Source organism: Coregonus lavaretus, assembly GCF_964263955.1.
Source record: "Coregonus lavaretus genome assembly, chromosome: 1".
Lineage (NCBI taxonomy): Eukaryota > Metazoa > Chordata > Actinopteri > Salmoniformes > Salmonidae > Coregonus > Coregonus lavaretus.
Genome location: NC_139988.1, coordinates 71,023,681 through 71,051,298, shown reverse-complemented (window position 1 = coordinate 71,051,298; position 27,618 = coordinate 71,023,681). Strand labels below are relative to the sequence as shown.

The following is a 27,618-nucleotide window of genomic DNA, read 5'->3' as shown; positions in this document are numbered from 1 at the left end:
CCAATATCTTTGTTATAGGACTGTCTAGAGAGAAGACAGTCCCCCCGTCCCCCCATCCCAGTCCCCCCCGTCCATGTATTCTTATTCACTGTGTGTCTGTCTATGAGGCAAAACTGATCCTAAATTGTTTATGGTGTGTCTATGTCTGGAAGTTGTGAGATTTATCTGAAACATTATTCCCCCCTGCTGCTGTCTTGGTTGGACTAGGTCTCTCTTCAAAAATAGATTTTATCTCAATGAAACTAACCTGAATAAATAAATATTACATTTAAGTTTAAATTATGTTTCTCACCCCGCACTGGGGTGCACAGCGAGACCCCTGGGGCTCTTCAGGCCTGTCACGATGTCCCGCCTGGACTTGTCGGTCACTCTGAAGGCCACCACCACCCTGTAGGAGCTGGATGTCCAGAAGAGGACCTTGGAGGTCCAGTCGTACGCCATGGCCTCCGCATGGCCCACCCTGTAACCTGTCAGGATCTGCGCGTCTGGAGAACCAAACATTAAATTCCCGGTATGAAAAATGTAATGTCCACAACTCTTATGCTTTCTTTGTCCAGCAACTGACAATTGGATGTGGTATTTTTCCTTTTTAATACCAGAGAACAAAACAGATATGTTGAATGTTATGTATCAGTAACTTCAATATAGCTTGTGGTAGTAAATTAAGTGAGAATTAGTGAGTTGGAGAAATAAATCAATTTAAAAGGTAGCACTACAGACTTAAATTAGCAATGTAGAATGTGTAACGGTGAAGTCTTATGTGTAAAGTCCTCTTTAGCCTTCTTCTACTTCAGTTCAATATTTTTCCTACTACTAAATCACTTATGTGCATAAAGACAGGAAGCTATTTTTCTATGTCCATACTAACATCTCACTTAGAATGCATGTCCAATACATCGCTTCATTCTAAGTGGTATGCTAATGTCAATATTGGAACAGATCTGATATCGCGGTTCAACACATTGCAATCTTTACTGCCACCTTGTGGTAAAGGCAGGACATGACAGAACGCATTCAGCTAAACCAGGGAGTCCTGATCTAGGATACATTTTCCCCTTTAGATCATAATGAATAAGATTATACGGACAGGAAAGACCTGACACTAGATCAGCAAACCTATTCTGAAACGCTTTGTGAACACGGGCCCTGATAGACTACAAACTCACTGGAGCCGTTGGTGTTGGACTTGTAGATGATCTGCCTGCTGCGGTCATTGTAGAACACGGCCTCCTCGTTGCCGTCGAACTCCACGGCAGATGAGGAGAACGTGACCCCCAGGCCGGTAAGCGGCAGAGTCACATCCTCCTGGAGGGACACGTTCAGGGGGATTCCACGCACTGCGTACTGGGTGGCCAGCAGGAGGTAGTCTCTCACCTCTGGATGGGGACAGAACAATCAGATACTCTTTATTATTAAACTCTTTACCAAGTGGCAGGACTGTCGTTTTGTTGTTTTACTAATTAATTCAGGATTGGGCTTTTAATAATTGATGAGACCCCCTCCGTCCCAGTCACTCACTGAAGCAGCTGTGGCGGTCTTCATGGAGGTCGTAACCCAGGCGACACTTGCAGCGGAAGCCAAGGCCGTCATTGTCGGAGCGGTGGCTCAGGACGCAGATGTGCTGACAACCCCCGTTGTTTCGACCGCATGGACTCATCACTGTGGGAGAGAGCAGAGTAGGACCGCACACGGTCAATTACAACAATGCTAAAAGCCCACAAAAAACATTAAAGATGGACTCAGTAGTGACTTTTGACTACCATCAAATATCTCTTAAAAAGTTAGATTCATAAATGCATATAAGGATGCTCATGTTCAAAGTCAAACCATCTTAAATATCCCCAAGGTTGTGTATGCTGTGATATCATAGTGTGATGATCAAATCTCACAATGCCTATGGACTTTACTGCAACCAGACAGAGCAACATACTCTCAACCTCCTGCAGAGGTGCATGACAGTCAGAATCAGGCACATTCCAATCTAGCAAAAGTACATTAATTGGTAAGATATACTGTATAAAGTACTAGCCTGATTCTAGATCTGTTTGTGCTGTTTTTTCCAACTCCTGAACATGAAAATGACCGTAGGGGTTGGCTATACAACACAAACAGATCTGGAACCAGGCTTATAAAGTACTGCAAGACTGGAGAAAACCATGTCCTTCTTGATAGGCAGTCTGCTGTTCTTCTACTCACCAATGGGTTGCAGCACAGGGTGTGCGACCACAATGTGACCGGGTCTATCTGCGGTGCGGTAGATGAGGATTGGATCGCTACCGTTGAAGCGGTTGGTTCGTATTACCCCCATCTTGGTCCAGTCGGTGAAGAACACATGGTTTTCAAAAACAGAGATGCCAAATGGGTATGGAACCTGGGTGCCACCGTTGAGCACCGTTTTCCTGTGGAGAATTAGCAAACATGGCTAACACTGTAGATGGCAATGATTTGTGCATATAAAAGCACGCTAGTGTAAAGGCGGTGGTTCGGCAAAAAATAAGAAGAATACTTTATTATCCATTGTCAATTTGAGCTCATGCAAATTCGTGAGCTCATTTGGGGTTAAGGGCACACAGGCAGGATATGGCATCTAGGATATCTATAATTTTTTCCTGTTTGACTTGGGATTTGGACCAGCAACCCTCCAGTTGCAGATCCACCTCTCTAACCTCTAGGCTACCTGGCACACCCTAATTAGTAGGACCTTGCCTGAGACATGAGGACTTGCATGCGTACCTCTCCAGACCACTGTAGGTGACCGTTTCCACCATGTTAAAGTGGCTGTCGGACCAATAGACCCTTTGGGTGACAATATCCAGGGTGACACCAGTCGGTATCCCCAGCCTGGTCTTCACCAGCTCCACACGGTTACTACCATCCATGTAAGCCCTCTCCAGCTTCATGTCCTCACTGATGTAGCCGCTGTCCGTGAAGAACATGTACCTTCAAAAAGCAGGAGCCAAGTTAGTTCTTGAGGGTTAGCATTGGAGGAGGGTGTTGATTAACTTGAGTTAGCTAGCGCTAGTTAGCAGCAGTTATTAATAATACAATGGGCAGTACAGTGTGGGAGAATAACTGAATTCATGATTTAAGCTTGGTTAGGACCAAGATAGCATAATTGTGCTCCAAAAACAGTGTTGGTTTTACACACATGTAAGGAGAGTCGGAAAAAGTTCCTGTAAAAAACATTGACAATCACATTTCTCTTTCAATCTCCTTGTCCTTGTTTTTCAATGGGTGTGTTTGTCAATGGGTTATATTAATGTAAAGGGGATGGGTTCCATGTTTCATGTCTTTGGTGTTGAGACGTTCAAAGTTCTTACCCCACTGTGGGGTCCAGAGCCAGCCCATGGGGAGTCAAGAGGTTCTCGGCCACAAGGGTGACCCGGTTGCCTCCGTCAAAGTCACACATGTCGATGCGCTCCACCCTGGCCTCTAGGACGTAGAGCTTGAAGTTGATCCAGTCCACAGCGATGTTCTGGGCACTGTGAACGGCCTCGGTCAGCACCTCTTGGATGTCACCTCCATCAAAGTTGGCAGAGTACACCTATAGGGTCAGAGTGACACTAATTTAAAGCTACAATCGGGGATTCTTGAAGAATAAATGGGTATATCATTCATCGCAATTGTTCAAAAACAGCTGCATATATCCTAGATTGCACCATTAACCTCAGTGCAAAAAATGTTTCAAGGGACACGCCATACTGGAAATGATTGCATGACAAATGTGTTAAAAATCGATTTGTAGTATTACTATTGTGTTGCAATGGTAATTTAAAGACATTTTAAGCAAGTCTGATTCAGCAAACACAAACAAAGCTGTTTCAAAGGGTGTTTTTAGTTTGTGAGTTTATTACATATGGCAAATATGTTGAAATCTTATTCTTAACATTTAGACTTAGGGAGGAAAATGGGGGATGCTTTTTCAATTTCATTCAAGGAGTAATATTTTTTCAATATACATGTAATTTGTATTTGATGAAATATCAATATTTTTCAGTGTTTTAGAGTTATATCGGCCATCATTTCTGATTCTCTGCTGGGCGCACAATATCAAGTGCGCCTATAAGCTATTTAGTGTGGTCTCAATCAAATGATCCATATCCTATAGGGAGTGCATGCTTGGAGAAGTACAGAGCAAAGTCTTTTGCTCTGCTATGATTGTGTAAATAAAACTAGGCTGCATTACACACTGCAATATATATTACAACCCTGAGCCCATGGCCTGCTATGCTCTTGCTGATCAAAACTTTTGTTTGTGCTGTCTAACCAATGCTGTGCTGTGTAGGCCTACAGTGACAGTTCAGGAGGAGAGTCAAATAATTATTATGCCTGGTCCACAAAAATCTATACCTTGGGGGCGGACTAGCCTATAGCCTATGTTCTGTTCAATTTGAGAAGGAGAACGCGAAGATGAGAAGGAGGACCGGAGGTCAACTTTGATAGCTTGCTACTACTATAATTGATTTGAATAAAAACAATATGTTTCTTGCCCATGATGTATTTATGAGAGTTATTGACCTCTCAATAAAGCAGATTCGAGTAACTTACATTGTGGTGCTGAAACTTGAAGCAGCAGCAGCCGCTGCACAATCAATCGGAAACGGACAGCCAAATTCAAGTAGGCATAATTCATTTCAACCATCTTCATTTTAATTAGACTTTACTAACAAGAGGGCTTTGTGTTGAAGCATATTGTGTTGGAGCCTACCTGTTTGACAGACGAAATTAGGCTATAGGCTGCTATATCCACAGATTTGTCTGCCAATTCCTCCACCCACCATGCACTCTTTAAATAGCTTACCTCCTTGTCAGTGAAGGGCTGTTAAGTTAAAACCAGTACTCGAATTGAGGGGGTATGAGAGGATATGCCATAGGCCTACCTTTTATTAAAGAAAATGTCAAAAAGCACAGGTCTACCCATTGTCAGATTTTGAAGAAAAAAAAACAGATCCGATTATCTAAAGTGATCTACAACAGCGCTTTGGTCCGCGCTGCTTTATGCTAGAAAGAAGCTGTAAAATACCAGGGAAAAAAGTGGCTAAGATGTATATGGGGATATCATTGTTTAGTTTCTTTGACATTCAGATGCTGAGCTACAACTTTCTATAGCCGAGGAGACAACAAATTTACTAGGGAAGTAATCTAATTCTGTCACTATCAATTGATTAAGCTATTCACTTTCCGTACAATAGAAGATGTTTGAACCCAGACAGCTTTTAGGGAAACACTTGTGACCTTCTCTCGTTGGGTTAAGCCACGGAAAAAGAGTAGCCAGCAGTTAAAGCTGAAATGTTTCTGTGTCAGTAGGCCTACATTGTATGGGGTGGAAAGGTAGGCCTAACTTTTGAAAATACCATCCATTTTCATTTCAGAGAGGTCCGATTTTCTCCATGTAACCCTTATTATAAATAACATTCACTACCTTACTTGAATTAATATTGTGTGACATTTTCATTATTGGATACCAAACAGAGACATTTATTTTTCTAACATTTCAAAATGAGCTATTTCTTTAAGGCATGACACACAGAGTATGTTTTTTTTTGGGCCTATATTCATACAAATGTTCACAAATTTAGATCTTAGGTCTCCCATGCTTTTGCGCACAATGGGCAAACATTTTCTCTGGCAAAGTCACCTGCACTGTGAGATAATGCACTGTAAGCGATTTATGTTGTAACTTTTCTTTGACAATTTCCGTTAGGGGGAACTTTAGTTTAACCGGAAATGTAGTAAACAGCGCACTAAATGTGCCAAAACCAATGCAATTGCTCCATATTTAGATCGTTGCGGTGCATTAGTTCACAGTGCAGTGCTGTTTTAGAGCGATGGAAATGTCACCCGCAAACAGTAAATGCGACCCACCTTCTGAGTGTTAGTGTCTGTCCAGAAGACCCTCTGACTGTGCCAGTGGTACCCCACACCCACCGAGCTACCTCTGCCCTGTGAAGGGACCAGGGTTCTGATAAAGCGCCCATGAATGTCTGCCATCATCACGTCGCCACCATTGGTGAAGATGAGTTGTGGCAAGCCAGCTACAGGGTAGATATAAAGCATAGGTTGTTATCCTGTAAAGGGTTCATTCTGATCCTACTTCTGACACCATGTTAGGTTATTATCTATGGATGAGGCAGAGAGGCCTGAGTTCAAGTTAAACAGTTTACTGAGAAGATAATTGGAAAAAATACAGGGCATACATCCAGGTCTTTGAACTAACGGACTTAACCCTATATAGGACAGTCAATTATATTTTGGAATGATAACTGGTACACTTACTGTAGGTTTACGTAAGCACAATTATGCACACAAGAAAGGTCTTTTCACAATGACCCTTTTGGATAATGACCTTCAATGGAACTCCCACAATTAATCACATCACTTTCACACAATGCTCACTCGTGCTAGCTCACTAGCCACACTACACCACAACTAATCATAAAAACGACAGTTCCCTAAATGTATGTTTCATGAATGTTTGTTTGTTTTCCGTTTATTTTATTCATTACACAATTAAGAGATCAATTATATTCTGCATATGAATGAATTAAATTAACTTGAACCTGAACAAAAATACAGTAGTGCTCCCACGTGATCACGAGTGGAGCTAGTGATGTCACATCCTGTACCTGAGATGTTGGCCCTGCAGCGGTTGCCCTGTTCCAGGAAGTATCCATCTGCACAGCTGCAGCGGTGGGTCCCGGGGCGGTCCTCACAGAGCTGGTCACAGATCCCCCAGATGTCACAGTCGTCATAGTCTGGGGAACACAACCACAGTGTTGTCATGTAGCCTTCATCCAAGGTTAAACCTGCAGGTAACTGCCCAAATGAAATAAACACTTGAGTAATTGAGGGATACAAAGTATATAGAAAGCAGGTGCTTCCACACAGCTTAGGGTCATGCATACCATGGCTAGAAGAAGAGATCTCAGTGACTTTGAAATAAGGTTTTCAAAGGAGCATAGGGGGTCTGAAGGGTGTGTGTCTGTTTGTGTGTGTGCGTGTGTGTGACCAGATCTCAACCCAATTGAACACTTATGGGAGATTCTGGAGCGGCGCCTGAGACAGCGTTTTCCACCACCATCAACAAATTATGGAATTTCTTGTGGAAGAATGGTGTCGCATCCCTCCTAGCTAACATTTTAGTCATTTAGCAGACGCTCTTATCCAGAGCAACTTACAGTTAGTGAATACATTATTTTTTTTTACTGGCCCCCCGTGGGAATCGAACCCACAACCCTGGCGTTGCAAACGCCATGCTCTATCAACTGAGCTACATCCCTGCCGGCCATTCCCTCCCCTACCCTGGGCCAATTGTGCGCCGCCCATGAGTCTCCCGGTCGCGGCCGGCTGCGACAGAGCCTGGATTCGAACCAGGATCTCTAGTGGCACAGTTAGCACTGCGATGCAGTGCCTTAGACCACTGCGCCACTCAGGAGCCCCATGTAGTCTGTCCATAATAAAGAGCTGCTCTACCTTCTTAACAGCACTATCAACAAGGCAGGTCCTACAGGACCTAGTTTTGTCGCACTTGGACTACTGTTCAGTCGTGTGGTCAGGTGCCACAAACAGGGACTTAAGAAAATTGCAATTGGCTCAGAACAGGGCAGCACGCCTGGCCCTTGGATGTACACAGAGAGCTAACATTAATAATATACATGTCAATCTCTCCTGGCTCAAAGTGGAGGAGAGATTGACTTCATCACTACTTGTATTTGTGAGAGGAATTGACACCCACTTGCGCACAGTACTACATAGAGCCATTACTACATGGAACTCTATTCCACATCAAGTAACTGATGCAAGCACAACATTTTTATTTAAAAAACTGATAAAAAATACACCTTATGGAACAGCGAGGTCTGTGAAGTAACACAAACATATGCACAGACCTGTGGCAGTCAGTGCCGTTTATGATGAGGGAGGACAATATTTGTTTTAATGAGCATGGCCTTATTTCTATTACATTATGTTGGATGACTGTCATTCATATTCCATTCACTTAGTTCAATGTAACATCGATGGGTTTACGCTACTACATGGTACTCAAATGTTCCCTATGCCCATCATGAGGTTGCTACAACCTAGCCGATGAATGAAAGTTTACAACGTAGGTGCACACAGGTCGGGAGAAAATGTTTAGATGACAGACAGTGACACATGGACAGACAGTACCGCCTTGCACACTCTTGCCTTCATCTAGCTTATCTAGGGTGTAATGATTAGTCCAACAGTTGCAAACGAGAGTTTCTATTGGACAAATTCAGGTATTTTTATTCCTATTTCGTTTGCTTCCGTTTAAGAAATGTTTTTCAACAGAATCAGCGGAATGAATACACTCCTGATCACGCATAAACACAGTTCACTTTCATAGCAGCCACGTTGGATTAATTCTGGCCTCTAAGCACTCTCCTTCTCTCACCTTTTCCGTTCGTTTGTGGACTTCAATGAACAACACATCTGCTGTATGTGACCAGGCGAAAAAAACGTTCCAAGCCAAACCATGTCATAACCGCTACACACAGCCTACATCATTGTCCCAATATTAGCTAAAGTAACGTCCTAGTCAACATAGCTAATATAAATAATTTGTAAGTAAACCCACTACAATCATGCAGTAACGTTACAGTGTATAGTCTGTAAGCAGTTACACCGTCCCCGGTGGCAATAAATGAATAAAACCAAAAGCTTACCTTGACTTGGAAGAGTTCCAGTGTTGTGTTGGATAGTCATAGCCAGCTCTGTTTGAGCCAGGTGTTTGAGTAACTAAACTAGCCATCTGCATTTGCTAGCTAAATAAGTGAAACTGAAAGTGAAAAATAATGATGAAATCTCTCTCTCTCTTTTGCTTCTCCTTCATTTTTGAATAAATTAATTTGTTAAAAACTGTTCAACTGTCTTTCTCTCTCTTTGAGTCAACTACTCACCACATTTTATGCACTGCAGCGTAGCTAGCTGCAGCTTATGCTTTCAGTACTAGATTCATTCTCTGATCCTTTGATTGGGTGGACAACATGTCAGTTCATGCTGCAAGCGCTCTGATAGGTTGGAGGACGTCCTCCGGAAGTTGTCATAATTACTGTATAAGTCTATGGAAGGGGGTGAGAACCAAGAGCCTCCTAGGTTTTTTATTGAAGTCAATGTACCAAGAGGAGGACGGAAGCTAGCTGTCCTCCGGCTACACCATGGTGCTACCCTACAGAGTGATGTTGAGGCTACTGTAGACCTTCATTGCAAAACAGTGTGTTTTAATCAATTATTTGGTGACGTGAATATATTTAGTATAGTTTTATCTAAAAAGGATAACTTTTTCAATGTTTTACCATTTCTATTTTTAGGAGATTCACTGAGGAGGATGGTCCTCCCCTTCCTCCTCTGAGGAACCTCCACTGGCACAGACACATGCATACACACACATGATAACATACGCACTATACACACACGTACACATGGATTTTGTGTTGTAGATATGTGGTAGTGGAGTAGGGGCCTGAGGGCACACGCTTAGTGTGTTGTGAAATCTGTAATGAATCTATTTTAATGTTTTAAAAATTGTATAACTGCCTTAATTTTGCTGGACCCCAGGAAGAGTAGCTGCTGTCTTGGCAACAGCTAATGGGGATCCATAATAAATACAGAAATACAAAATAGAGTATGTAGAATCTATGACAAGGTGCATTAAAGCTGTTCTGGCGGCTCGTGGTTGCCCAACACCCTACTAAGACACTTTTTATCGGTGTTTACTTTATTTTGGCAGTTACCTGTACCTACACTAACATAATAGAATTGAATAGAATAGAACAGACCTCTGTTTGTCTATGTTACAGAATGGTAATTGTTTTAAATGTCTCTGGCCTACATCTGTTTCTATTTAGTAATCTGTGTGTGGATTCATTCATAGTGTTTGTGACATCACTGCTAGTGGCCCTGTTTCCTTCCTCACTTTCTTCAGCTGTTTCTGTACTTACTACTTCCACCAATCATACCGTTCACACTCAGACTCACCCACACAGGAGCGGCTGTCATTGGCCACGATGAAGCCGTCTGGGCAGTAGCAGGCTCCGCCCTGTGGGGTGTAGTGACACAGGTACTCACAGCTCAGCGCTGAGCACTGGTCCAGGCCTGGGAGAGGGGAAAGAGATGGGAGATACAACTAGTGGTGGAAATGGGCCGGACTGCAACAGGAAATAATTATCTACAACACCCCCCAATGCTGTACTAACAATTTTAGTTTTCGAACACTTTTTTAACACTTTTAGATTTCTGTGTTCCAAATGGCAACCTATTCCCTATAGTCACTACTTTTGACCAGTAGCACAGTAAATAGGGAATAGGGTACCATTTGGGTAGCAGCCGTTGAGGGGCAGTTTCCTGGACACAGATCAAGCCTAGTCCTGGACTAAGAAGCATGTTGAATGGAGATTCTAAAAAGTGCTTTTTAGTTCAGGATTATGCTTAATCTCTGTCGGGGGAAACTTTCTCTGAATGTCCACCATCCATCTTCTACTGGCTGCCTATGACTTACACTATAACGTCAGTATAATTACTAAAGAGGTCATTTTTATGTAGTTGTACACAGTAATAAGTAAAAGTGCAAAAGTCAATCTTTAACAAAGAGTGTGCACGCACATGCTGATGAAGTGATAAGTGAATGTGAGAGCTAAAGCCATAAATGTGACGATGGCTGTCGTAACAGGTGAGTTTGGAGAAACATAAAAACATTCAAGAGTACAGTCTTATTGCATGACTCCAGGACCTTGGCTTTACTGCCCAATGAAACATCACACAGCAGTGAGCTGACTGGGTGCAATACTGTCCTTTTAAGAGTGTGTTTGTGTGTGTGTATGTGTGTGTGTGTGTTATATACATGTGTATTTTATGTATCTGGTGTTTAAAATACTTTTTCTGTGTATTTGAGTATTTTCAAATACAGGGCCCAAAACAAGTGCTTTTATTTGCGTATTTGAATGGTTATTGGTAAAAAACAAATAGTCGACCAAATTGTATTTAAGAGGATTTTAAAATACTTGATTTAAATACTATTTTCAAATACCTGGGTTAAACGCATGGGAGTGTATTTGAGTCAGTGTATTTGACATTTTCAAATAGCTTTCCAAGTGTGTTTCCAAATACATTAAAATGTTAAACTACTTGTCTTTTCAAATTAAAGATATCTGAATACTTACTTCGAATGTATGTGAAAGTAATTTAGATATTTTAAATAGTATTTGAACCCAGGTCTGGTGTGTAAGCGTGTGTGTTTGTGTGTGCGAGTAAATGCGAGAGTATGAGAGTATGTGCGTGCGTGCCTGTGTCCATGCCCACGTCCGAACACATTTAGAGAAAGTCATGCTGACCAAATTGTTAACCTCATAAAACCCAGTACAAAGGTGTGCCCAGTAGTAAAACCTGTCAGATAGAAGACGAGACTCACTGCAGGTTTGCTGTGCGGTGGTGTTGGTCTCATCTGTTCCTCTGGGGCAGTCTGGTTTGCCGTCACACACCTTGCCCACTGGCACACACATGGAGGAGCCTGGACAAGGCCACTCACCAGGGTAACAGTCTCGGGAGTTACTATCTGAGAGAGCAAAGACAACACATTTCATTTATCACCTTTTGCTGGGTAGGCCTCAATGACACAGTTATTTTTATCCAATAATTACACATTTCACGCAGCTTTGACTAAAATGTTAATGCTTTGACTATAATGGCAATATAATTATTGCTTGGATAACCTTATTTACTATTATGTATTGATTTCTGTTTCACTCTTTATGCAGCGCGCACTGCACAGAACACTGGAAAAATAATCACTGAATTATCACAGTGAATTATTATAACGTTTGTTTATGTGTCAATTAATCCCGTAAGGAATGGGTTGCCAACTGCCGATTTGACACGAAAACAAAATGTCATTCATTCATTCGTCATTCATTCATTCATTTGTTCGTCATTCATTCATTCGTCATTCATTCATTCATTTGTCAATGTTTTAGGGCTTTTTTTTATGTGTTTTGTTTCCATTCACTTTAGTATGACCACTACTTTGAATATTTACTTTGCTACACATACAGCTAGAATGTTATTTGTTCCTCTTTTATGTTCCTCTCTGTCACTTATAAACATTTTACCGTTTAGATGTCCAAATCAACAATGTCTCAATCTTCATAGTCAGTGACATAATAAACTGTCCAAGATTTCCTAGTGAGTTTCTCACCACATCCGTTCTCGTCACTGTAGTCCCCACAGTCGTTGAACTCATCACACACCCAGTTCTGAGGGATGCAGCGGCCGCTGGAGCAGGTGAACTGAGTTCCACTACAGCTCTGGTACTCTAAGGGGAAGAATATCATGCAATACAATGCAATAAAATACAGTGAGTGTGTGTGTGTGTGTGTGTGTGTGTGTGTGTGTGTGTGTGTGTGTGTGTGTGTGTGTGTGTGTGTGTGTGTGTGTGTGTGTGTGTGTGTGTGTGTGTGTGTGTGTGTGTGTGTGCGCGTGTCGGTCTTTCTGTCAGTCTTTCTGTCTGTCATTTTACAAAGCCATGACTAACCATCAAATCTGAATGGCTGCTCCCAACATGAAAAAATACTACAGTTTACTATAGAATTCTGTACTAACCTGAAGAATACTATGTATACACTGTAGTATCCCTCGATCATGTGTAGTATTTACTATAGCATTTTGTAGTATACTGTAGAATACTATAGTAAATACTACAGTATTATCCGCAAAAATAACGCTGTAGTAAATACTACAGTAATGTCTGCAAAAACACTACAGTAAATACTACAGTATACTACAGTCCGCAAAAACACTACAGTAATTACTATAGTACTATATTACTATAGTATACACTCACGTCCGCAAAAAAACTACAGTGAATACTACAATAAAGTTCGCAAATAACACTACAGTAAAACCTCCATTAGATTCTGTATGGTTGATATTGTTGAGTTGATATAGCGAGAGGTACAAATGTTTGAAATAGCAATCTCAGATGAACACATATTTACGCCAATGTTTTAGGACTTCACCATGTTTTTGTTGTGAGGTAAGAATATACTATGTACTATGGGTGGTCTATGTGCTTCTTACCACAGCCTTGCTCATCGCTGTTGTCCCCGCAGTCGTCCCAGTGATCACAGATAAAGGACACAGGGATACAGTAGCCATTGGTGCACTGGAACTGGTGCAGAGGACATTGCTGTGTTGCTAAGAGACACAATGTAATATACTCAGCAAAAGAGCAGACATACAGGAAAATGTAATAAACGCATTAATCTTATGTCAACCCATATGCCTGACATATATTAAGTATATATTTTGTGTCTTCATTTGTCATTGTCATTCAACATGGGATAAATGCATGACTGTGATTATGTCAAACCATCATTTCTTAATTGGGTCATATATTTTATCATCCTGCTAGGTGTCTTTGGTGTTTTGGGTCAAGACTACTCCCTCAAACAGACCATTATGTGATGTTATCTTCAGTTGAATTTTCAGACTCTCTTGAGCCACTGAAGTTCAAATTACTAACTCTATTAAGGCTGTATAGTTCGATTCCCCTGACCCATCTGACTTACTGCAGTTGGATTCGTCTGAGCCATCCCGACAGTTCTGCAGCCCGTTGCAGTGCTGCGAGTTATTGTAGCAAGCTCCATTGGCACAGGTTTTCTCAGTGCAGCTGGGGTAGACTAGAGAATAACACACACACAAGGGTTGGGGTCAATTTTGAATTGAAATCAGTCAATTCAGGAAGCAAACTGAAATTCTAATTCAATAAGTGAGAAAAGGCCATCTATGTTCAATTCATTCTCAATAAACTGAAAAGGAGAAGCAATTTACTTCAAAAGTTTAAACCTTTTTGTATTTTAATTACAAATCACTCCTTGAATTGGCTGACTTCAACTTGAGATGACCCCAACCCTGACACACACACATACTATAAGGTAGATTGTCACGTTGCACGTTTTGTCACAAGATCTCAAAATGGTTGTGGGGACAAAATTGTGACAAAGCAATGAGTTAAATGTGACAATGTGACTGAGGAGTGTCCCATTTTACTTCCTGTTCAGAAAGAATAATCCAAACCATAAAGTAATTGAGAATTATATAGTTTAATTACGATAGACTTGAACCACTTTCTTGAGTGGAGAATAAAGTCTACTTCTATTTTGCCACATTAAGATGACCAGTGGCCAGTAATAGGAGATGCAATCTGAGTTAACAACGTAACAACCCCTAATTAAAAATCAAACCATTTGGTGACTAACGCATATCTAGCAGGAACAAAACTGGAATGCTTCTTAAAATATTAATAAGAACAAAATGGGTTGTAAAGGTAGTCCCATAAACAATAAAACAGTCTGACTTTGCACATTTGCAAATCCCAAAAATTGCAGTATCATTCCCTATGAACATATAGTACATACATACATACGGCCTACATCTATCATACAGTACATCACAAGCATCTACTAAATAACACTGAATCATGTGAAAATGTGTTATCGTCAAAATAGACAAATGTCCACAACCTTTGCTAGCAGCAGAAATGATCTACTGTAGATCTACTGCAAATTAACCAGACAAGTTTTAAGAACCTTAAACTACAGACCAATCTTATTAAGGAATGTGGATTTAAAAACTTTACTGCAGTTGTTCTCATCTGAGTTGTCCAAGCAATCCTTCACACGGTCACATCGGTACACTTTGGGAATACACTGGCCCTCCTGGCACGTGAACTGGTGTGGTCCACAAGTCTGCTCTCCTGAAAACGTAGAACACGAGCACATAAATCATAAGGTATGTCAATGTAATGTAAATGTAAGATGTAAAATGGATAAGGAGGGATTTCACATTCCTGTCGCATTATTGTTAATGTCTTATTTTTTTATTTGTTCTGTACTTATTACCCCCTTTTTCGTGATATCCAATTGGTAGTTATAGTCTTGTCCCATCGCTGCAACTCCCGTACGGACTCGGGAGACGCGAAGGTCGAGAGCCATGCGTCCTCCAAAACACGACCCTGCCAAGCCGCACTGCTCGCTTAACCCAGAAGCCAGCCACACTAATGTGTCAGAGGAAACACCGTACAGCTGGCGACCGAAGTCAACGTGCATGCGCCCGGCCATAAGGAATTGCTAGAGCGCGATGGGACAAGGACATCCCAGCCGGCCAAACCCTCCCCTAACCCGGACGACGCTGGGCCAATTGTGCGCCGCCTCATGGGTCTCCCGGTCGCGGCCGGCTGCGAGACAGCCCGGGATCAAACCCGGATCTGTAATGATGCCTCTGGCACTGCGATACTGTGCATTAGACTGCTGCGCCACTCGGGATGCTAATGTCTTATTTTGGGGGCAAGGCGTTACTGAACATAAATATTAACGCAACATGCAACAGCTTCAAAGATTTTACTGAGTTACAGTTCATATAAGGAAATAAACTCATTAGGCCCTAATCTATGGATTTCACATGACTGGGAATACAGGTATGCAACTGTTGGTCACAGATAACTTTTTAAAAAGTGTGTATCAGAAAACCAGTCAGTATCTGGTGTGACCACCATTTGCCTCATGCAGCAAGACACATTTCTTTCGCATAGAGCTGTTCAAGCTGTTGATTGTGGCCTCCATCATTCTTAAATGGAAGAAGTTTGGAACCACCAAGACTCTTCTTAGAGCTGGCCGCCCGGCCAAACTGAGCAATTGGGGGAGAAGGGCCTTGGTCAGGGAGGTGACCAAGAACCCAATGGTCAGTCTGACAGAACTCCAGAGTTCCTCTGTGGAGATGGGAGAACTTTCCAGAAGGACAACCATCTTTGCAGCACTCCACCAATCAGGCCTTTATGGTAGAGTGGCCAGACGGAAGCCACTCCTCAGTAAAAGGCACATGACAGCCCACTTGGAGTTTGCCAGAGGGAAAGATGATCGGAGCAAAGTACAGAGAGATCCTTGATGAAAACCTGCTCCAGAGCGCCCAGGAACTAGGACTGGGGCTACGGTTCACCTTCCAACAGGACAACAACCCTAAGCACACAGCCAAGACAACACAGGAGTGGCTTCGGGACAAGTCTCTGAATGTCCTTGAGTGGCCCAGCCAGAGCCCGGACTTGAACCCGATCTAACATCCCTGGAGAGACCTGAAAATAGCTGTGCAGCGACGCGCCCCATCCAACCTGACAGAGCTTGAGAGGATCTGCAGAGAAGAATGGGAGAAATCCCCAAATACAGGTGTGCCAAGCTTGTAGTGTAATACCCACGAAGACTCGAGGCTGAAATCGTTGCCAAAGGTGCTTCAGCAAAGTACTGAGTAAAGGGTCTGAATACTTATGATATGATATTTACGTTTTATTTATTTTTTAGCAAACATTTTTAAAAACCTGTTTTTGCTTTCTCGTTATAGGGTTTTGTGTGTAGATTGATGAGGGAATAAAACATTTTAATTCATTTTACAATAAGGCTGTAACGTAATAAAATGTGGAAAAAGTAAAGGGGTCTGAATTCTTTCCAAAATCACATTAACACCGAGGTAAAATTAGTTTAATATTGGATATTCCGTGGATATTCGGTTTTCTCTCGTCATTAGCAATTGAACCAAGCATGCCATAACTATAAAAATGGTAGATTATGAGTCAGGGGTGGATGGAGAAAAATTCACACTCAATCTTCAATAGTCTTAGACAAAGCATGGCATGACCATGAAAATGACATGTTCAGAATCAGGGTAGAATGTACAAAAATCCACGACTTTTTATTTTTTGTTGTTTCTTTTTTAGTTTCTTTTTTTGGTTTCAATCTTCAATAGCTCTTACACAAACCGTGACATGACTATGAAAATGATATATTCAGAATCACGAGAGGATGGACAAAAACCCATTGCTTTTCTTCCTATTTAAATTTAGTTTATATATACAGTACCAGTCAAAAGTTTGGACACACCTACTCATTCAAGGGTTTTTCTTTATTTTTACTATTTTCCACATTGTAGAATAATAGTGAAGACATCAAAACTATGAAATAACATATATGGGATCATGTAGCAACCAAAAAAGTGTTAAACAAATCAAAATATATTTTATATTTGAGATTCTTCAAATAGCCACCCTTTGCCTTGATGACAGCTTTGCACACTCTTGTAAAAATAAAGAAAAACCCTTGAATGAGTAGGTGTGTCCAAACTTTTGACTGGTAGTGTATGTGTCACTGTTAAATAATGATATACAGTTGAAGTCGGAAGTTTACATACACTTAGGTTGGAGTCATTAAAACTCGTTTTTCAACAACTCCACAAATTTCTTATTAACAAACTATAGTTTTGGCAAGTCGGTTAGGACATCTACTTTGTGCATGACACAAGTAATTTTTCCAACAATTGTTTACAGACAGATTATTTCACTTATAATTCACTGTATCACAATTCCAGTGGGTCAGAAGTTTACATACACTAAATTGACTGTGCCTTTAAACAGCTTGGAAAATTCCAGAAAATGATGTCATGGCTTTAGAAGCTTCTGATAGGCTAATTGACATCATTTTAGTCAATTGGAAGTGTACCTGTGGATGTATTTCAAGGCCTACCTTCAAACTCAGTGCCTCTTTGCTTGACATCATGGGAAAATCAAAAGAAATCAGCCAAGACCTCAGAAAAAAATGGTAGACCTCCACAAGTCTGGTTCATCCTTGGGAGCAATTTCCAAACGACTGAAGGGACCACGTTCATCTGTACAAACAATAGTACGCAAGTATAAACACCATGGGACCACGCAGCCGTCATACCGCTCAGGAAGGAGACGTGTTCTGTCTCCTAGAGATGAACATACTTTGGTGCAAAAAGTGCAAATCAATCCCAGAACAACAGCAAAGGACCTTGTGAAGATGCTGGAGGAAACAGGTACAAAAGCATCTATATCCACCGCCATAAAAAAAGCCAGACTACGGTTTGCAACTGCACATGGGGACAAAGATCGTACTTTTTGGAGAAATGTCCTCTGGTCTGATGAAACAAAAATAGAACTGTTTGGCCATAATGACCATCGTAATGTTTGGAGGAAAAAGGGGGTTGCTTCCAACCGTGAAGCACGGGGGTGGCAGCATCATGCTGTGGGGGTGCTTTGCTGTAGGAGGGACTGGTGCACTTCGCAAGATAGATGGCATCATGAGGAAGGAAAATTATGTGTATATATTGAAGCAACATCTCAAGACATCAGTCAGGAAGTTCAAGCTTGGTCGCAAATGGGTCTTCCATATGGACAATGACCCCAAGCATACTTCCAAAGTTGTGGCAAAATGGCTTAAGGACAACAAATTCAAGGTATTGGAGTGGCCATCACAAAGCCCTGACCTCAATCCTATAGAAAATGTGTGGGCAGAACTGAAAAAGCGTGTGCGAGCAAGGAGGCCTACAAACCTGACTCAGTTACACCAGCTCTGTCAGGAGGAATGGGCCAAAATTCACCCAACTTATTGTGGGAAGCTTGTGGAAGGCTACCCGAAACATTTGACCCAAGTTAAACAATTTAAAGGCAATGCTACCAAATACTAATTGAGTGTATGTAAACTTCTGACCCACTGGGAATGTGATGAAATAAATAAAAGCTGAAAGAAATCATTCTCTCTACTATTATTCTGACATTTCACATTCTTAAAATAAAGTGGTGATCCTAACTGACCTAAGACAGGACATTTTTACTAGGATTAAATGTCAGGAATTGTGAAAAACTGAGTTTAAATGTATTTGGCTAAGATGTATGTAAACTTCCGACTTCAACTGTATATATATAATTTGCATAGTCATGGCATGCTTTGTTAAAGAGCTATTGAAGATTGAAGATGTATTTTTTTACTGTGTATTTTTCTCCATCCACCCCTGATTCAGAATATACCATCTTCATAGTCATGGCATGCTTGGTTCAATAGCTATTGATGACAGAAAACCGAATATCCAATATGAACAAATTTTACCTCGGTATTATAAACAGTGAGGGAGATAGGCAACAGTCATGTCTTAATCCCCAGGAATAAGACAATACCACATTCGAGAATATTTGAGCCGTTGAGATGCAGAAACTCTGCTGCCTTGTTATCTCTAAATAAAGTCAAACTGTAAGATAAATTACTCCTGACACTTGATATGAAATCGTGATGCAAGTGTAACACCCCCATACGTTTTGCAAATTCGTAACATATTGTATGGTTTTCAAATTCATAACATCTACTGTAACACGTTTTGCAAATTCGTAACATATAATACGAATTGTAATTTGTAACATATCATACTAAATGGAGTGTCTCGGATTTATGTACCGAGTACCATGTTGAGATAAGACCAAGCTGTGTGAGGTCAGGGCCTGTATGTATAAAGCGTCTCAGAGTAAAATATTGGTCTTAAGTGAGTGATATCCAGAGGAAACTGGAACCCCATGTAACCTGAAGTGAAGTCTTGTGAACTTGTACGTACCGCAGGTTCTCTGTTCATCGGAGCCGTCAGTGCAGTCCTCCTCCCCATCGCAGACAAACTGGAGGGAGATACACTCGCCTCCCGTCACACACTTGAACTGCTGGGAGCTACAGGATGGAGGTGCTGCCACACAGAAATACACAAGGGCCCATATTCACAAAGAGTCTCAGAATATGATCTAGGATCAGTTTTTCCTTTTAGATTACAATGACAAAGATTATATGGACAGAGAAGAACTGATCCTAGATCAGCACTCTTACTCTGTGAAGCTTCATGAATAAGGCCCAGGACAAGTTATGTATAGGGTGTTATTCAATCAAAACCTATAACCCAGTGTCTGAGATTTTCAAATACACTCAAACAAATTTGAATTGAATGTTATCTGGTACAGCTAGCAGCATGTTCAACATTTATAAGAGCATCAACTGAAGCCATGTACAGTATAAGGATTTCCAAGATCATGGTACCCGTGATACTCACGACAGTTGAGCTCATCAGAGTCATCTGTGCAGTCCTTGGTTCCATCGCACCTCCAGTCTAAGTCAATGCACTGACCGTTGGCACACTGAAACTTACCATTGTCACATTGGCCTTCAAAAAAGAGAGTGCAGCGGTCAGTAGCACAGTCAGTGTGGTAACTGCAGTATGGTTGACTTGTTAAAAAATAAACAGCTTAGGGCCCCCAAAAGGCTAGGGCCGGCTCTGACTGCACGTGTGGTTATGGATGTAGGTACGCAGACCCGCGAGCCACTGCGGCCCCTCAAGATGAGTTCAGATTTTCTGTGACCCCCACCCCATCCCTTATCTAAACCATTAGAATATCATATTTTACACTCCTGGATAGTCTACAGAACTAGAGAACCTTTATCATTTCATGTCTTAATACTAATGATTTGTTGTACTTTTCAATAGACAAAACGACATGATGTGAAATAAAAAATGACAGTCTTCAGTGCATTTGAACAAAACTGAAATAGAGATGGCCTATCCGTTAATAAAACATCTTTGGATTTCATCATCTGGTTGAATTTATTAGAAAAAAACATTTTACTGTTTCCCTTAACAATAAGTAACAGTGTTTATGACAACTACAGCTACTGTTTCGTCTAATGTGTACGGCATTTGAACCCTACCACATGATGGACCTTTAAAAATATAGTTAATTATTGTCCATAAATGCAGTCAGAGCACATCCTATGACCTTGAAACTCATGAGATGAGTCCTTGATCATATAGTTGACCAAACCATGTCATCATGTAATACATTTGAAAGGAAATACATATTCATACATATTCATAATCAATCAGCTACTCCATTTAACAATAATAATTTGATGACTTCTTTCATCTGTACAGCTCTAAAGCAGACATATTTTACATTCATATAAATCAAAATGTGTGCAGTTTTTTGTAAATCTAACGATTCATACTGTTTGTCTATAAAAATAACAATAAAGAAATGTTTCAAAACATATTTGAATCACCCCCAGAATTCTAAACTTAACATGTCTACACAATTTCACATCATATCTCATGACTTTCTTTTCTGAAGGAACCTGTGGAATAATAGAATAAGGTCAGCACACCTATGGATCTTGGTTAGGCCTGTGGTAGCAGACTTTTTTTCTTTTTTTTTTATGTTTGAGAGGTTTGGGCATTTGGGTGCACTTTGCATTCTGGAAAGCATATTGAATATCTAACTGTTCAACTAAGAGGACACTTTTCAAATCATGTAGAAAGACTGAATGATTCAATAAATTCAATTTAAAAAACCTAATGCATTATCACTGTGCCATAGATGCAATACTTGTTCTATAACAATTTGTTAAAGTAAATTAAAACAGATAGTAATACACACATAATTTTTTCAAATCATACATACCTTGAGTAAGCTGAATTCGTTGAGAGAGCAGTAAGAGAGACAGGACAAGTAGACCTAAGAGGTCCATCTTCAAGCACCCTCTCCCTTTAGTCAATACTCTCTTTTCTTAGTTTGGGTATTAGTTAGTATGATGAACTAAATTGATTCATACTCAATCTTAACTATCACCTCTCTTCCCTCTAACCCCAGTGTAAACCAGAGTGTCTTTTGGATGAAGATTTCTAAACCCAAATGACATAGGGTCCAATTTGAAACACATAAAGTATACAGCTTTTTATGACTCTCTCTTTTACATGAAATTCATCTAAGATTAACTTGTACCGGTGGAGATGTTGTCCACATCAGCAAGAAAACAACCCAGTCATTTTTGTGCAACAGGAAGACAGGAATTGTTATTTTCGTCCTGGTTTTGAAAGATCAGATCACATCAATCAAGACCCATTTTAAAGCGACAACTGTTCAATTTGCATACCATATAAGAATGGGTCACCAACAAAATGTTTAACAATGGAGCAATTCTCACAAATATTTGGTTTTTGAGCAGACGCTCTTATCCAGAGCGATTTACAGGAGCAATTAGGGTTAAGTGCCTTGCTCAAGGGCACATCGACAGATTTTTCCCTATTTGGCTCGGGGATTAGAACCAGCAACCTTTCGGTTACTGCCACACGCTCTTAACCACTAAGCTACCTGCCACCCCTACTGGTCGACATATCTGTAGTGCTCAAGGAACTACATTCTATGAGAGCAATGTTACTTTTATCTAAACAAAATCTGAAAACATGCTGAAATCTGATGAAGCATTACTTTTTCCCGAAGACCTACCGTAAATATAGTTACAAAGACACATTCAAAAAACAAGAATTTGGGGATACTAATAGATATAAAATCTGAGCTGTCAAAAGGTAGAGGAAGGGAGAAATCTGGCAACCTTTACAAACTCCCCTGCTGACCTCAAACCTAGCCTAGGTTATGTACCCGCAGGCTAGTTTTACAGAAATACTAATAATTCCATCTAAGCGTAATTTTAAACACATTTCTAAGATGGAAGCGTGTACCTTTACACTTTACAGACATTATTCAGAAGTGTTATTGGACACCAATTATTAATAGCCAGTGCAAATTGCCCCCTGTTTGTTACTGAAATTCATGAAATGTAAACGGTAACATCAAACTGGTATAGGTTAATAAAAATGATAAAATATGAAAATAATTAAAAAACAATTAGATAGGCTATTTATTTATTTTATTAACTTATTAGTTAAGAGTAAATATGTAGTTATGTACATCATTAAACTAAAAGTGTCATCTGTCTTGATCACATGAATATTCCTTCAAATCAATTCCACATTGACATCTTCAATAACAAGTGCGAGTGGCGCAGTGGTCTAAGGCACTGCATCGCAGTGCTAGCTGTGCCACTAGAGATCCTGGTTCGAGTTCAGGCTCTGTTTGCGACCGGGAGACCCATGGGCGGCGCACAATTAATCCAGGGTTGTCCAAGGTAGGGGAGGGTTTGGCCGGCAGGGATGTGGGTTCGTTTCCCACGGGGGGCCTGTATAAAAAAGACATGTATGCATTCACTAACTGTAAATCACTCTGGATAAGAGCGTCTGCTAAATGACTTAAATGTAAAATAGGTGATTGACATTTAATATGCTGTAAAAAAACACAAGATTAAGTTGATTATTCCTGTTCATATTTTGATAAAATGTAACTGCTGTTGCCAATCTGTATGGTTGACATTATTATTCACTCTCATTGGTAAGGGAAACGTGGGATAGGCTACATAAAGTTGCAGAATCAACAGTACATTTTAGTTTTGTTCACCATTAATACATTGTTTCTCCAAATGCCATATTGAATATTCACTGGGCAGAAACAATGTTATGACATGGGACTATACAAACTCTTGATTACCATCACTTATACACCATTGCAGCAGGTAGCCTTGATGTTAGAGAAGGGAGCCTGTGATGGGGAAATTTTGTCGGGAAGTGAGCTGGCAACAAGAGGGTTGCTGGTATAAAATCCTAGATGCTATCGCGCACTTGAGCAAGGCACCTGACCCCCCCCCCCCCCCACAATAACTGCTCCAAGGGGGCCCAGTGTGGCAGCCACAAGCTCCAACGTGTAGCCTGTGTGTCTTTCGGAGGGATTGGGATAAAGCAAAAGCCCAATTACGGTTGGACCTTGTGTACAATTGTTGAATAAAGTGATCTTAATCTTAAAATACAGAACTACTTCCAGACAGCACACGTTACATATTTGCAATATGATACACTCACTATAGAAATTCCATTATGTACAAAAACACACACAAAAAATCTTAGTGTCTGTCTGAATTAATAACCAAACGCAGCTGTACAATCAAAATTGTTTTTTTTCCCCTTTTCTTTATTCAAACATACAGAAGCCAGTCTCATTTACAAAATGTATTGTGTAAAAGTCATACTGAACTGTGTGTATCATTGAACAATTTTACACACATTGTTAATTTATATTTGACTATATTTACATGACATATACAATATGTATTAAGATGGCACATTAAAGGATAAAAGGCATTATTTATGAGTAAATTGTTATTTCTAAACCTTGATTGAATATCAGCAAATTCATAGACGTGCAAGAGATCAAACAGATAAGTGCGAACTACACCAATAAATTCCCGACATCAATTTATCTGGGTTCAAGTCCATATTCAAATTAATAAATAAGAAACATTTAAAACGACAGACCCATACAATCATAATGTAATGATGATTTAGCACGTGAAATTTGGGACTTTCATGTTGACATCTTGCATTGATGTTAATGTAAGATTTGCATGAGTCACAACAGTTTCAGCTAAGTCAAAGATTAAGCCCTCATGTATCACACATGAATACAGTATTGGAATGATATTGGAAAATACATTCATTACAGTTATACAATCAGGACATGTGAATGGATTAACTGATACTTAAAAACATAAGAAAAACTGAGCGACAATACAGTAGTAGCCTTTTGGCTACATCAATTTCAGAAGCTTGGATACACCGCCCACTCTTGGACTGAATGGTCACTGCAACTCAACAATAATTTATTGTACAAAAAAAAAGATTGATACACAGTGCATAAAAGTTGAGTAGAACATAGGGAAGAATCACAAGTAGGACTATTCAAAAACCATTGTTATTGCTTTCTGATTTCTAAGCATTTGCGTTCTGAAAAAAATGGTATCCTTAGTTGACTGTTCCAGTGGGTCTTCAGTTTCTTCTTCCATTGTCGTGTGTAAAGTAGGGGTTGTCCTGGCCTTGGCTCTGGTAGGGGTTGTCGTCTTGGGGTCGGCTCTGGTAGGGGTTGCTGCCCTGACTTCCGCTCTGGTAGGGGTTGCTGCCCTGACCTCCCCTCTGGTAGGGGTTGCTGCCCTGACCTCCGCTCTGGTAGGGGTTGCTGCCCTGACCTCCGCTCTGATAGGGGTTGCTGCCCTGACCTCCGCTCTGGTAGGGGTTGCTGCCCTGACCTCCGCTCTGGTAGGGGTTGCTGCCCTGACCTCTGCTCTGGTAGGGGTTCCTGGTGTTGAAGCTCCTTGTGTCATCAGGGTTCTGGTAGCCACCAATCTAAAACACAAAACAACATCTGTATCTGACACTACAGTGAATAATTCATAACAATTTGGCACATTACATTTTAATGACATCATTTTCTGGTTGTAACTGGTGTTTTGGTTGAGAAGACATATTACAACCAATACATTTCATAAAAATACACTTTTGTATTCTTTAATGAATAAAGTTGAACGCAAGTGCTTGAAATGTTCTTCAATAAATTGTTTTTGGGGGGTTAAATTGGCCCAGTTCTTTGTACTATTCGGTAATTCATATGTACTTCACATCTTAAGATACTTTACTCTGAATATACTTTTTGTTCATATTGTTTCTTCTTTAATATAATATATTTAATGGATTCATAGAATACATAACACATTTTAAATGTTTCCTCAAAATATTGGTAAGAAAATCCTCTGTTGATCAAATAAAATGATTCCTTTTTACATGAAATAATACTGTCACTTATCTTATAGTAAGTGGCAGTATAAGGGCATGATAGTACTTCTTCAAGACATAATAGACGTTACCAAAAGGTGGCATTTTTGTAGTTGGGCATATAACGGTTACACTCATCATAATATGTGTATGGTTACACACCCCACCACATACACACCAACTAGTCTCATTAGTCCATTTTCGAACACGTTTCACCCCAAACTTAATTGAGCATCTGGTGCAATTACGCAAGATTTTAGTTCTGGTTGTCCGAGATTATAAGACATATAAAGTCATACTTTGGTAGTTATCTGGCCAGATGAACTACTGTGTCTTTTTCCCCCTTCTTTCTCACTCATTCTTCCTCTCTCCCTCCCTAGGTTCTTACCCCTCCTTTGTCTCCCCTGGTCACCAGTGCCTGTCTGCTGCCGCTCTCCGTCATCTCCAGGTTGCTGCCACGGTCCCAGCTGCTGTTATTGTTGGGCATGGCCCGGGGGATCTTGGGTACGCCCGCAAAACCTGAACTGGCATTGGTCACACCCCCATTGGTTAAGGCCGATGCCCTGAAGTCCTTGGCGGGATAGGGGCTGGTGTAGGTAGGAACCTCAGCGTTCTTAGAGGACTTCTTGGAGGAGCTCTTCTTGGGTGTCCTATAGAAATTGACAATACACGTAAGATTTAATAACTACATTTTATACTACATTAGAGACAATTGTGGAATTGTAACAAGATTAAAGATGAATTTTATTTGATTAAAAGATGGTGTAAATGTTGTCCTCTGTGTTTGTGACTCACTTGCGTGCAACTACTGGCAGCAGGATTAGTGTGACGAGTAGCAGTGCACCAAGAACAGTGCCGACAATCACCAGTATCAACTTCCATGCTGCAGAGAGACAGAGGGAGAGAGAGAGGGAGAGAGAGAGGGAGAGAGAGAAAGAGAAGGGATGTTAAAAAACCTGCAAACACCATTACAGGAAACACCACATGAAAGAATAATAGTTGTAGCACACAAATCTATTGCGACGGCCTAGTGTCAAATCCAAGGAAATCCAAGTAAGGAACTATCATACCATAATATGGTATGTTATACTTACATTCACTGCAGTTGAATCCCGAATAACCAAATGAACAACTGAAAGAAAAAAAAAACGTGATCTTTGCACACAGACCAACAACGCAAGTTAACCATTGCACTGCATCCAAACTCATTTACATTTTAGTCATTTAGCAGACGCTTTTATCCAGAGCGACTTACAGTTAGTGAATACATATTTTTTTATACTGGCCCCCCGTGGGAATCGAACCCACAACCCTGGCATTGCAAACGCCATGCTCTATCAATTGAGCTACATCCCTGCCGGCCATTCCCTCCCCTACCCTGGACGACACTGGGCCAATTGTGCGCCGCCCATGAGTCTCCTGGTCGCGGCCAGCTGCGACAAAGCCTGGATTCGAACCAGGATCTCTAGTGACACAGCTAGCACTGCGATGCAGTGCGTTAGACCACTGCACCACTCAGGAGTTAGACTCCTAGATGAAAGACTCATTGTTTATGTGAAAATAGATGACTGAATAAATGAATTGATGGAAAATGATTGAATTAATTAAATGTTTTAAGTACTTACTCATGGCACACATAGCCGTCTGCTTTCCCACTTTCACAAGCTGCAGACAGAGACGGTAAAGTAAGTCTATCACAATATGTTTTTATTACAAAGGACAAGTCATTGCAACAACCCCCCCCAGTGCCACTCACCTCTGCATGTTCTGATAGAGTATTCCGTTTTCACGTAACCGGTCCGACAGTCACATTTAGGTCTACCACCCACAGAATTACAAATAGTTGAAGTGTCCTCACAAGGTTTCCGAGACGATTCACACTGTTTGGCTTCTGTATAGACAGTGCCACAGGGAGATGATTACATACAGTAAGTAAGTGTGCCTTCATTCAGCATTATGCTTGGGGCAAACAATGTTTATTCCATAAATTCAATCAATTGCCCGATGTGACGGAATTCCTTCAAATCAATTCCACATTGACATCTTCAATAACAAGTGCGAGTGCCGCAGTGGTCCCCCCCCCCCCCCCCCCATCATGTCTTCATTACCCGCTGTGGAGGCCTGAATGCATAACATCCAAAAGACAGCTAGTCCAGGGGTTGAAGATCAGTTGAATAGTTGAATCATGGGACAAAATAAGGGTACAGCTCTCCAGCAGCAGGATTTAGGAGGATCACTACTCTA

At 40.8% G+C, this 27,618-nt stretch overlaps 2 protein-coding genes across 2 annotated transcripts in view; both read right to left on the bottom strand.

The window, feature by feature from the left end:
• lrp2b (low density lipoprotein receptor-related protein 2b) overlaps positions 1–22,420 on the bottom strand; it is a gene marked incomplete at both ends in the record, with an annotated part of 143,661 nt that extends 121,241 nt beyond the window's left edge. The window contains 17 exons of the mRNA XM_084167517.1: positions 293–485; positions 1,167–1,376; positions 1,519–1,659; positions 2,197–2,399; positions 2,734–2,940; positions 3,321–3,544; positions 5,866–6,035; positions 6,627–6,755; positions 10,003–10,119; positions 11,432–11,575; positions 12,215–12,331; positions 13,096–13,212; positions 13,587–13,697; positions 14,657–14,773; positions 19,462–19,584; positions 19,945–20,052; positions 22,402–22,420. Coding sequence (XP_084023643.1) covers positions 293–485; positions 1,167–1,376; positions 1,519–1,659; positions 2,197–2,399; positions 2,734–2,940; positions 3,321–3,544; positions 5,866–6,035; positions 6,627–6,755; positions 10,003–10,119; positions 11,432–11,575; positions 12,215–12,331; positions 13,096–13,212; positions 13,587–13,697; positions 14,657–14,773; positions 19,462–19,584; positions 19,945–20,052; positions 22,402–22,420 — 2,450 coding nt within the window. The remainder of the gene's footprint in view (positions 1–292; positions 486–1,166; positions 1,377–1,518; positions 1,660–2,196; positions 2,400–2,733; positions 2,941–3,320; positions 3,545–5,865; positions 6,036–6,626; positions 6,756–10,002; positions 10,120–11,431; positions 11,576–12,214; positions 12,332–13,095; positions 13,213–13,586; positions 13,698–14,656; positions 14,774–19,461; positions 19,585–19,944; positions 20,053–22,401) is intronic.
• Positions 22,421–23,881: 1,461 nt separating this feature from the next.
• muc13b (mucin 13b, cell surface associated) overlaps positions 23,882–27,618 on the bottom strand; it is a 28,191-nt gene continuing 24,454 nt past the window's right edge. Inside the window, exons 7-12 of the mRNA XM_084160757.1 lie at positions 27,131–27,265; positions 27,000–27,039; positions 26,469–26,506; positions 26,170–26,257; positions 25,763–26,024; positions 23,882–24,948 (exon numbers count right to left, since the gene is read on the bottom strand). Coding sequence (XP_084016883.1) covers positions 24,595–24,948; positions 25,763–26,024; positions 26,170–26,257; positions 26,469–26,506; positions 27,000–27,039; positions 27,131–27,265 — 917 coding nt within the window. The 3' untranslated portion in view covers positions 23,882–24,594. The remainder of the gene's footprint in view (positions 24,949–25,762; positions 26,025–26,169; positions 26,258–26,468; positions 26,507–26,999; positions 27,040–27,130; positions 27,266–27,618) is intronic.